The sequence below is a fragment of the Beta vulgaris genome, chromosome 7 (genome assembly GCF_026745355.1).
Source record: "Beta vulgaris subsp. vulgaris cultivar EL10 chromosome 7, EL10.2, whole genome shotgun sequence".
NCBI classification, from domain to species: domain Eukaryota; kingdom Viridiplantae; phylum Streptophyta; class Magnoliopsida; order Caryophyllales; family Amaranthaceae; genus Beta; species Beta vulgaris.
The window spans coordinates 10,512,517-10,525,158 of NC_079208.1; the positions used below are offsets into that span (position 1 = coordinate 10,512,517).

Here is a 12,642-nt window from a genome sequence, read left to right on the forward strand (position 1 = left end):
TAATTCATCCGCCAAAATGCTCACCATCTCGCGCGCGTAGTTAAGCAAAGAAAAAAAAAAAACTCGACACTGTATTCCACAACACTCACAGGTTTGCAGCAGAAGAGAGAGAATTTCTTCGAAGATAAACAACAAAACCCTAGAAAATTTTCTGAATTCCGTGTGATTTCTGCAGTTTGACGATCAAATTTCTCGTTTTTTCTGGCTATTTCAGTTTCGTCGCGTCGATTTCGCACAATTTAATGGTATAATTCTACGCAATTCTGATGTTTCAAGGTTCAATTTTTTACTTGTGGTTCACTTGCTGTCGAGATTTGGTGTTGTGCTTGTTTTGTCGAGGTTTTTGTGCATAATTCTTGCTTTTTTAAGCCACATTTTGTTCATGAACTGCTTGAGAAAGATGGCGTGTAAAGGGAAGGTTGGAGATAGAAGTAAGATTGCTGAAAAGGGTGAGCATTGTTTGGTAATTTTATTTATTTTGTTGAAATAATTCTTCAAATTGGAGATGTATAAGAGTTGTAATTTGTGTTTCTTTTGTTTTGTGTGTTTTATTTCAGTGTCTATGCACATGATGTTAATGGGTTATAGTGGTGATTATCAACTAAGGATTTCTCAAGAACTTAATCGTCGTAAATGGAGGAGAAAAAGGAAGTTGAGTCGAAAGTGGAATAGAAGGCTTCAATATCTTTTATGTAATGCTGATAGTGCTACCTTGTTGTCTTTCACTGTTACATTGGGGAGGTTGCTTTGGAGTGATAATTTGAATGCAAAACGGAGGAAATTTGAGAAGAAACTCTCTGAGAAGATTAAACAATGGCGTGTTAAGAAGAAGAAACGAACAGGGAAACCGGGGAAATTGAGGACAAGAAGGAGGGTTAACATGGGGAAGAGATGGAAGGAAAGGAAAGGAAATGCAGTGGGGCCAAATGTAGTTGTAGGGTTTCAAATGAGGCCGGTCTTGGGGTCGAGGTTGAGGAAGGTGGTTCAGCGTAAGGTGACAAGGCATCATATTAAAGTTGATAATGGTAGTTTGATGTATAGGCTGGCAATGTCTATGAAGTACTTGTCTGTAAGAAATGTTAATATTACTTGTGAGTGGGAGTTTTGGGTGATTTGTTTTGTTAAGAAATTTTGTGGTTTTTGGGGGAGCATTGCTTTTGACAAGGGCTTGAGTGATTCTCTGATGTCAATTGCCAAGGAGTTTGGTCTTCCTGTGGTGTCATCTGAGCACTTGGAGCGGCTGGAAAGCTGTTTCAGGTGTTCTTCCAGCCTTCGGTGTTTAGGTGGGTTTACTCCCCTCACTCCCTCTTAAGCTACTATAATAATAGTAAGAAAAAGTTAATCTGATGAGTTGACATTGAATTTGAAAATCTAGAGAAAAATTACTTTTGGTTTTTGATACTGTTTTGATATCTTTGAGTTTGACCTTTCCATGTCTGTTATTGATTTTTTAGCGTGGACCTTTTCGTGGGCACTTGGATACTTTAGTTTAGCTACATGCAAAGTGTTGGGGAAAATGGCATTGATATCTCTAAATTGACTCAGGCATATTGCTCTAATTATAACTTGAACAGCCCAGTATTACGCAGATGAAGTTGCTTACTTGTGTAACTTTAGGCTGAGGACTGTTATTTTGATGGTTAATAATCTTATATCAAAGTTTTTATTTTTCAAGCCCTGACTTCGATGTGCTTTTTTAAGGCTATCCTAAGGAATTTGTTGCTAGCAAAGTTAGCTGTTAGGTGGTGGCGTGGTGGCATTGTTCAGCTCAATGATTTACTGCAGTTAGGAGCATTCTGCTGTTTTTGTTGTTTGCTCACAGAATTCTGCTGTTAGGGTGCCACAGTCTGTTGTACTTGTATATTCTACATTGTACATATAGTTATGTTTGAGTTAAGCTTACTCTAGAGACCTAAACTTTACTCAAAGTCTGTTTCGGAGCTGAAATTCTAAGTGTTATTATTGTTAAGGACTTGAAGATGAATGTGTGTTAAGTTGGCTGTTAAATTGACAAAAACAGAAAAAGAAAGAGAAATTTATCTTTAAGTGGCTTCTCTTTCAACTCTCTTTCTCACTATCTGCTTCTTCTCACTCTTTTATCTCTGTCAATACCTCATCCATATTTGGACCACAATCATTGGACCATATTTACAATGGGTACAGTGATTCTAACATGGCCACACGGATCAAATACCAATTATTAAGAAAAAGAACAAAATAGGAAGAAAACCACTAGAAAAGTGGGGTGCAGTTTTGCAGCAAAAATTTCTATCAACAAGAATAAAGGTAGAACTTGAAGGAAGGTTTAGAATGGATAATTGGTGTCAACTTTTTGGGTTGTTTCCTTGAATTATAATTCAGACACTTTTTCTAATTATAAATTCGGATGCAATTGATAGGAAGCTGGGAATAGAGTTTTGAAGCCCAAGTTGTACTGAAGTGTTTGGAGTTAAGTTCTGTGTGGAGGAGTTTAGATTCACGGGAAAGGGTAATTTCTGTTAGGGTGTTAAGAAAAAGGGGAGGTCGCGGTGGTGCAATGATGGTGATGGGAAGCTAGGAGAGAAAATACAAGGGAAAAGGAGTAGCTGAAGGGGAGAAGGAAAAAAAACTATGAAAATTGACAACCATTCACACATATTAAGAGACATCCATTTCGAGTAAAGTTTAGGTCCTTAAAGGTGTTTGCATTTGCTGGATCCTGGTTGGTCTTATATGATCCATGAGGCCCCTTTGTTGCTTCATGTAGTTAGAGGTAAAAGCCGATAATTTTTGAGCCACTACACCCTTTGATCTATCTTAATCTTACTACCATCTTATTATCTTCCATGGAAGGTAGTTACAAAATCCTTGGAGCATGAGCATGTTGCTAAGCCCAACACTCACCCACCCATTATCTACACGTATGCAAGGAGGAAATGGAGGGACACATGGCAACAGAGGAGTGGAGGGAGGAATAGCATAATTTCTGACATCATAACAGAAATTAGTTAAGAGTAATAGAGAGAGAAAGTCATGAGATAAAGGCATATGTGTAAATATATAAATAGGGGCCTCACCTAAAAGAGGAGGGTATCCGGTAAATTAGAATGAAGAGTGATGTAATTAGGCCATGATGATACAACCCGAAGAGACCATGTCAATATATAAATAGGGGCCTCACTTAAAAAAAGGAGAGAAAGGTTGAGCCACTGCTCTTGGAGAGATTACAACCTCAAGCAAAGGTGGGAAGGGCGAGACTCCTACACCAGTGGCTCAACCTACTCCTATTGCCCATCCCATCACGCACAAAAATCCACTTACTCCTCACAACCAGCCGAATCCGTTTTCTCAACCTCCTCTGTAGCCTCACCCCACTTCACTGCATACTCAAACCAACCAACCAGATCCACCAACAGCCACATACTCATAGCCAAACTTGTTGGAGAGACAAGAAGACTGAGTTTTTTTTTTTTTTTTTGCTCCAAAGACAAGAAGACTTAGTGATAGGGAATTACAATACAAACGTGAGAAGGGCTTATCTTTTCGGTGTGATTGAAAAATGGACGGTAGGTCATAAATGCAAGAAAAAGGAGTTGAGTGTGTTATGAGGCCATGATGATACGTAGGTGGAATATGGGTCATTGGAGGAGATATCCCAACTAGACACTCCCACAAGCCCTGGCTCATATCAACCCCAACCTGAGATTTCATTGAACTCAATGATGGGCAATTCAAGTCCAAAAACCTTGAAGATAGCTGGAACAATCAAGGGAGAACGGGTCATAGTGATGGTGGATCCGGGAGCCACACACAATTTCATATCACCTGATACAATGCAGCAACTAAACCTTCCCATCACCCCTTCCAAGTCCTTTGGTGTTTCCTTAGGCACTGGCATAGAAGTTTTTAGAGGTGGCGTGTGCAAAGCAGTGCCACTGCTCGTCCAGGGGGTAGAAGTAGTTGAAGACTACGTACCCTTGCCAACTCAGATCTCATTTTAGGAATCCAATGGTTAGAGAAGTTGGGGACCATGGTTACCAATTGGAAGACTCAGAAGCTCCAATTCCAACAAGGCGAGGACACTGTCACTCTAGAAGGTGATCCCTCATGCACGGAATTACACTAAATGCCATGATGCGCACAATTAAAAAGGAGGGTGGAGGGTACTTGGTAGAACTGAATCAATTGGAGAATGGAGAATGTTGGACAAGGAGATCAGGAGCAACAACACACCATTCCAGCATGTTTGCAGCCCCTCCTCACTTCCTATGATCTGGTGTTTCACATGCCTACTGGTCTTCCTCCCAAGAGAGGTCATGAACATGCTATAACCTTGAAACATGTTATTGACCCAGTAAGTGTCCAGCCTTATAGATATCACAGAAAACTGAAATTGAAAGTTTAATAACTGACATGTTGCATGCTGGAATTATTCAACCTTCCTATAGTGCTTTCTCTAATCTTGTCTTGTTGGTCAAAAAGAATGGTGATTCGTGGCGCTTTTGTGTGGACTACAAAGCTTTAAATCATGTTAATATACCTGATAAATACCCCATCTTAGTCATTGGTGAATTACTTGATAAACTCCATGGCTCATCTGTGTTTTCTAAGTTGGATTTGAAATGTGGGTATCACGAGATTTGTACGAGGGAGGAAGATGTACATAAAACAACCCTTAGCCCTCATGAGGGCCATATGAGTTTCTTGGGATCCCCTTTGGGCTCATAAATGCACCTCTTATGAACGATGTCTTCAAGCCGTATTTACGACGATTTGTTGTAGGTTTTTTTGATGATATATTGGTCTACAGTAATGATATGGAACAACATCAACATCACCTTAGTCAGGTGTTAGGACTGTTGGCTGTGCACAACTTATTTGCCAATTTTAAAAAATGTGAGTTTGAACAAGCTTAGGTGGTGGCTTACCTGACGCATGTTATCTCTGCTGCTGAGGTAGCTATGGATCATACTAAAGTGCAAGGATGAAGGAATGGCCACTCCCTACCACATCATTAAGGGCGCTGAGAGGTTTCTTGGGCTTGAGTGGGTACTACAAGAGATTTATTCAAGGGCATGCTAGTATAGCACACCCTTTGACACAACAATTGAAGAAAGATGCCTTCATGTGGAATGAGGCACCCACTGCTGCCTTCAATCAGCTCAAAGAAGCCCTCTCCATTGCTGTGTATGCCTGACTTTACGTTGCCTTTCGTTATAGAAACTGATGCTTCTGGTTTTGGTTTAGGAGCAGTGCTTCTCTAGTAGGGGCATCCTATTGCCTATTACAACAAGAGTTTGGGGCTGAGAGGAAGGAGCAAATCCATTTATGAGAAGGAACTAATGGATGTGGTTCTCTCAGTACAAAAGTGGATACATTATTTGATGGGCTGACACTTTATTATTCACGCAGACCAGCAAAGTCTCGACTATATGTTAAATCAAAGGGAGGTGGGGCCAGAATGTCAGAAGTGGGTAGGCAAACTCATTGGCTTTAACTTTGACATCAAGTACAAGCCAGGCAAGTAGAGTGGCAGATGCTCTCTCTCGCAAGCAGGATGGGCACCTTGAATGTTATACCCTCATCACATCCAACTTCCCACATTGGGAAGAATTTCAGTTGGCTATATAGCAAGATCAAGAGCTGCAGGCCCTCACCAACTCAGTCTTAGGTATAGGGGTTCTCAGTTGTTCCTAGGAAGTCCTCTCTTCCTAACAAGTTGATGGAGGAGTATCATTCCTCTCTTGTTGGAGGACATTTTGGGGTTTATAAAACCTACCAAAGGATTGCCTAATAGTGGTTTTGGAAGGGCATGAAGGACATCACCTCTTTTGTTCTGCCACATTTGTCAACAAAGACTTCCACCCTCAAGCCAGCAAGGCTGCCGCAGCCTCTTCCCATCCTTCATCTCATTTGGGCTGATCTTTTCATGGACTTTGTTGAGGGGTTCCCAAAATCCATGGTTTGATACCATATTGGTAGTCATTGATAGGATATCCAAGTATGGTCATCTCATCTGATTGAAACATCCATTCAGTGTGTGCTGCATTCATCGCCTTTGTCTTCATTAAGGAAATCGCGCGGTTACATGGTTTTCCCTCCACCATAGTTTGTGATAAAGACAAAATCTTCATCAGCTTGTTCCGGAAGGAACTCTTTAAACTTCATGGCACCATCCTCCATAGAAGCACTTCATATCATCCCCAATTTGATGGCCATGTGGTCAATAAGTCCTTGGAAGCCTACCTCATATGTTTCATTGGTGGAAAGCCTACTAATTGGGCTACATGGCTTCCCTGAGTCTTGGTATAATACTTCTACTCATGCTTCTACCCACTGCACCCCCTTCAAGGCTGTGTATGGCAGGGATCCTCCTCCTTTATTCAGGTTTGAGCAAGGTAGCACATTAGTTTCCTCATTGGAGGAGCAATTGTTGGAGAGAGATGCTACCCTAGATGAACTAAAGTTCCACCTCTTAGCTTCCCAGAACAGTGTGAGATTGCAGGAGAATAAAAATAGAAGAGGTGACCTTTGCTGGATCCGATCTAGTTTATCTTAGGCTTCAGCCCTACAGACAGAAGACCTTGGCCAAGAAACCTAGTGAAAAACTCACCCCCAGATTCTGTGGACCCTTCCCCGTTGCCCAGAAGATTGGGTCTATGGCTTACCAGCTTGAACTTCCCCCCACCACAAAAATACACCCAGTTTTCCATGTTTCCCAGCTCAAAAAAGCCATTGGCCAACCTCACATCTCCCCCACTTTACCCCCCCAACTCTAGGCCTGAGGTCTAGTCACTACTCTTCTGATCAAGCAACTGAGGTCCTCATTAAATGGCTTCACCTGGGAAGACATCACCCTCTTCAAGGCACGCTTTCCTGACTTCCACCTTGAGGACAAGGTGCTTAATTGGCCCGGTGGTATTGCTAATCCCAGTATTCACCACGCATTATCTACAGTCTACACGTATGCAAGGAGGAAGGGAGGAAATGGAGGGACACATGGCAACAGAGTAGTGGAGGGAGGAATTACATCATGACGGAAATTAGTTATGAGTAATAGAGAGAGAAAGGCATATGTGTAAATATATAATAGGGGCCTTACCCAAAAGAGGAGGGTATCCAGAAAATTAGAATGAAGAGTGATGTAATGACAGAGAACCTTATCTCTCGAAAGTTAGGGGTGTTAGGAGGAGGTTTCTTAAATCTTGTTTAATACAGTACATACTGCTGTGCTATTCTTTGTTGCTTTTTTTTTTTTCTACTGTTTGCCTAGCTGAGATCCCCTAGATCTTAGCGCCTGTAAGATGCATGCTGCTGCTTGATGATTTCTTCCATGGTTATCTAATTATGTCAGATTAGAGAGATAGTTAGAGCTCTAGTCTCATTCATGAACCTATAAGTCATCTGTGCATCCTTGCAACTCAAGCTGGTAACGTGCATGCTGCTGATTGATGACTTTACTCATAGCTGCTTAATCATGTTGAATCAAGATACAGATTGTAATCTAGCCTTTTTAAGAAACCTATAAGTTACCTTTACACAGACATCAATTGAAAAGACCAAGTGTTGACATATGCTAGGCGTCTTCATGATCCTCCTAACTTGCATTCACTGTAAGTGTTGACAACTTCAAATATGCTAGGCATCTTCATGATCCTCCTAAATTGCATTGACTGTAAGTGTTGGCATATGCTACACATCTTGTTCATCTTAGCAGCACTACTAAATCGAAAGGAAATAAAACCAGGGTAGGAGGAATTAAAGAAAACAAGAAAAAAGGGATTAAGAAAAACAGGAAGTTCATTGATATCAGAATGCTTTTTAAGATCTACCTTTTCATGTCTTACGTCACGTTTCCTATAGAGTTCAGGCTTCAAGCTATGATATGTTATACATATTGTTATTAGTTAAGTTATTAATTTATTCGCACTAGTTTGTTTCCTCCTGTATTGTTGATGCTAGTAAAATAGTAATGACAGGTTCTCTTCTCTGCCTTATTTTCCTCACTGGCCTTTCTCCATTTTCGTCCTTCCTTTTGATGAGTTCTATCTGCAGGTTGCCGAGCAGAATAGTGCGTCAGAGATAGTAGAGCAAAGACATTTCTACAGAACTTGTGCTTGATTTTTGTCCCATGCCATCATCTTCTGCTTGATGCTTGTATAAGATGGCTGGAGCAGGTAGAAGAATATCAGTTCTCCTGCTTCTGTAGTTAGGATGTACATAAGATACTTTCATCTCTATCATGGAAGATATCGAATTAGTATATGACTTGGTGTCTAAGAAATTCCTCGCGGGCATAATGGTTTCTTTGTCATATTCTTACAGTGACTCCCATGTCTTTCCATGGACCACTAACGGCCCGTTTGGTAGTTGGTCATAAATGGTGGTAATGAGAATGAATTTGTGTGTAAATTTGTGAAAAATATCCTTGTCCATTTCCATAGTAATGCTAATTTATCTTAAAATGTCCACTTCTTGAATTTTCATTTCTATCCAATAATACCACCTTGTAGGTGGTAATGAGTGGTAATGAAAATTGCTTCCCTTTGGAGACAAAAACACAAGTTTAGGGGTGAGATTGCTAACCCATGGTGAAAAAATGCTTTTCCATGGAGATTTTAAGGGTGATTTATTAATAAAATTACATTTAAAATTCATTTCCATTACCGCAATTTATTAACGACTACCAAACGGATCGTAAAAGTTAAATTACTGTGAGAATCTCGTGTAAAATATGTCCAGAAAAAAATTAATCAAATTTCAAAACGCAAAACCCAAGTGTGATTAACCCATCAAGATACAAGGGGGTACGTAAAGCTTCTTGATTGATAATGTTCAACTTATCAAACTGTGAAATTTGTCTTTTGCTCCTTATAATGAGGCATGGAGAAAGTCCCCTTTGCACATTTTTGTAAAGTGGAAGTGCAAATCACTGGACCACACTCTTAGTTATGGATCGAATCGCTATTACAGATGGGCATTAGTTTAAGACCCTATCGGACCCGATCCTTCCTAAGTTTAGGGTATAGGTCTAACTTTTCTGAACCTTAAAGGTCAGGGCTTGGCTCTAAGTTCGAGTGAACTTCTTGGTGTTCGATTCTGGGTCTTATTATTTTAGACACGGACTCTACTCATATCCTACAATTGGATCATAAGGTTATTTAATATTTCTTTTGTCTTTTGTGTTTTAAAGAAGAACTTTCGTATTTATCCTAAAATATCAGCTTTTGTCATTTGGACTCTAAATCCTAGACCCAAATCCTAAACCCTATAGATCATATGCACTATTGAAAGTCAAGAAATATAAATAATATTGAAGATAGGGCAAAAACAAAGTAAATAGGCTAGATCCTAGACCCGGTAGACTCGAAGGTTATGGGTCCACCCTTTCTAGACCCTAAGGGTTCGGGCTTGGGTCCAACAAAATTTTGAGGGTCCAAATTTAGGGTATGGTCGGACCCGACCCAGACTCTATTTGTGCTCATCCTTAAATATGATGGTCATCTTAATTCAATCAAATAAAAGATAAAAGTGAAAATACTAAGCATGTGGCGATCAATTGTGATTTTGTCATAAATTACTTTACTAAACTAATGTCATTTAGGGAATATATTTGATGTTTATGATAAAACTAAGTATATCAAAAGCTAAAAAATATAATTAAATATGACAATAGTCTTATCCGTAATCGATAATATATTTTTTTTTTGATAAACAATAAAAATTTATTGCAATTCAAAATTGAAAACGATTACAATTTGTAAAGAATGAACAAACCTTCTAAAAAAGATCCCGTTTATGCCATAAACCAAAAAATATGAACATACAAAGAGAATAATTCAACATCTTCTAATCAGAAGAAGAAAACAATAAAGGTTTACAAAAGAGAGTCCAAATTCAGTGCAACCCTAGAGAATTTATTCAGATCAAAGAGAACACCAACATAATTTGCTACCTACCATATCCTATTCCTTATTCCCTTGGTATAACATCACTCAATAAAACTTTTTTTTTTTGTATTTTTGCTTTGTCACCAACAAAATAAACTCTTTGCTCCACTGCAATTAACATAGGCTTTTAAAACTTTATTTATTATAGTATTATCAAATTTAGTGATATTCTTTGTATAATGAAACCTAATGAACTATTAATAAACCTGTTAAAGTTGATCCACATTCGAGGACCAAATTCAAATGATTTGAAACAAGACCCAATTCAGACCCTAAACAATAACCCTTTTCGATATCAACTTGCCTATTATCTTGTTGAGTTTGTCTTGTAAGAGACCGCCTACTTTTAAATTAAAATTAGGCAATGCTAAGCCCAATATTGAAGCCCAATAGTTACTAGGTTAATTTATTTCGGTCACTAGTTTAATCCATTTAGTTACTAGGTCTACTTTTATATTAAAATTAGACCGTCTCTTTTAATAATTTTTGTATCTTGTTTCACATATCTAATTTTATGAATTCAAATTGTTATTCTTCTCCCTCATCTTTCCTTCAACCGAATAAGTTTCCATAATTATTATAACATGTTACATGTATCCATTTTATTTGTAAAATCGTTTTGATTTGAATGGGATCATATCCAAAGAATATCATTAAATTTGGGAAGACTAATAAATAAACCAAAATGTAAGATCAATATGAGAGAGTTTGTCTTGTAAGAGACTGCCTACTTAAAGACAATTAGCCTAATAATGATTAGGTTAATTTCTTTCGGTGACTAGTTTAATACATTTAGTGACTAGGTCTACTTTTATGTTAAAATTAGACTGTCTCTTTTAATAATTTTTGAGTATGAGAATACACAAACTTGGAATTTATGTTTGATAATTTTAATACACAGAAAAGAGATGAATTGATTGCTGCTGACCGACCAAACTGTACAAGAGTTGCTAATGTAACCAAGTAAGAGCAATTCCAATGGTTGGGGGTGAAGGACTTGCTAGCAATTAAAAAAAATATGGGGCAACTAGCTTAACCATTGGAGTAGGTTGCTGAATTTTTTTTTGCTTAGCAACTTGGCTGAACTTAGCAAATTTGCCCAAGCAAAAGATGTGGGGCCATGTTGCTGAATTTGCCCACTGCAACATGAATTCCAAAGGCTAGGGAATAGTTATTTTGATTACTTTGTTCCATTTTCATTATTTTTGTAAAGGTGGGACCTACTCAAGCTAAATGGAGTTTGGCTAAATCATTGGAGGTGTTTTGGCTTAAAGTATAATTTAGCTAGATAAATCTAGGTGGGACTTTAAGCCAAACTCTATTTTGCTTACCATTGAAGTTGCTCTAATAAAAGCCAAGCAGACAATAAAAACATATTTGGCATCTAAAGATAAAACTGTCAGAAATTTTATCTTACATTGTTTCGACTTATCTTAGAAATATGCAAGAGGCATTTATGGTCCAATGTTCTCATTACCTCTTTATCTATAACATGTGGCCCAAAGCAGAACACCTTGTCTTCCTTCAAAGTATTTTGACAAGGAGAGACCAAACTGAGACTAATAACCACTCTCTTTCATCCCATATCCTTCTAATTTAGACCCAATAAGATGCAACGCACCACACTTCAGCCCATTTTATCTTGGAATCAGCCAATTTGACCAAATTCTTTTTCAGATCACTTTACCTCTAACCATTTTTTTATACAACTTTTGAGCTTTTTTCGCAAATATTTAACTTTTAAAAAAACTTGAATATGGTTATCGTACGTTTATACTTCCTCCTTTAGAAATAGTTACATCCTTTCTAACTTTCATGCATGCTGATGTGTGATTTCAACCATTAATATATTTAATTATCAATAAGTAAAAAAATTATAAAAAGTTTATATTAAAAAAATTTACATCGAGACAAATCTAACAAAACCTCACATGACTATGTTTTTCCTAAAAAATAAATCACCAAAAACAATCTAAGTGTAAGACGTGAATAGTGCACAAAATAGAAATGGTTCAATAATTTCTAAACCGAGGAAGTATATTATAGATAAATTATGTGGGACCTTTAATTGGGGGTGGATAAGTTAGTAAAGTTACATGGAGAATATTTTATTGTTATTTTATTATTTTCAATAAAAGTGTGGGGTGTAACTATAAAGTGAGAAATAATAAAATAATAGTGGATTTATACCTAAGCTAGAACTGATGCAATTCATATAAGATGGTCAGATATTAAAAGTGTCAAGAAGTGATATAGGACGAAGATAGTAACTTTATAACCTTTTCGTTTAACTAATTGACAATATGATCGAACGACCCTTTCATAAGGCTTTGCGTATATATTTCATGCGTTCTCTTTAAGTTAATAACTTGTCACTTTTCCTCCCACGAAACTAAACCCCCCGCCCCAAAAAAGGAAAAGCAAGCGGCACATAGAAGCCGAGGGGGGCTCGCAGCCACCCGTCACTAGTGGCCGTCGAGCGCTCCCCTTCCCCTTCTCGTTCTTTGTTCCTTGTCTACTTCTCAAAAGCGCCACAATAAGTTGGCCGAAGTAGTCGTTCACTCTACCAACTTGTCGTTTCAACTAAGAAAATGGATCTCAATTCCCGCCCTCTTTGTGGATTCACTGAAGAGACGAATCAAGGGCTTCAGGTTGGAAAATTCGGGAAGACAATTCTAGATCTTAAGCAAGAGATGATACACGAGTGTATGGA

The 12,642-nt window shown here is 38.2% G+C and overlaps 1 protein-coding gene across 2 annotated transcripts; it reads left to right on the forward strand.

Annotated features, from left to right (window-relative positions):
• LOC104898664 (hypothetical protein) lies at positions 1 to 8,450 on the forward strand. 2 transcript variants are annotated; one of them, XR_007276289.2, is made up of 4 exons: positions 1 to 449; positions 558 to 1,283; positions 2,400 to 4,333; positions 8,035 to 8,450. XR_007276289.2 is itself a non-coding variant. In XM_010685770.4 (3 exons), exons 1-3 carry the CDS (start codon positions 383 to 385, stop codon positions 8,049 to 8,051), a joined length of 810 nt encoding a protein of 269 aa, XP_010684072.1. In that variant the 5' UTR covers positions 3 to 382; the 3' UTR covers positions 8,052 to 8,450. The 2 variants fall into 2 exon arrangements, 1 of the variants encoding a protein (XP_010684072.1); XM_010685770.4 differs by lacking the exon at positions 2,400 to 4,333 and having other exon boundaries at positions 3 to 449.
• The last annotated feature ends 4,192 nt before the right edge of the window (positions 8,451 to 12,642 follow it).

Coding starts and splice junctions, on each gene's coding strand:
- LOC104898664 (XM_010685770.4), top strand. CDS start 383: ATGAACTGCTTGAGAAAGATGGCGTGTAAAGGGAAGGTTGGAGATAGA. Junction 450..557: donor AAGTAAGATTGCTGAAAAGG/GTGAGCATTGTT, acceptor GTTTTATTTCAG/TGTCTATGCACATGATGTTA.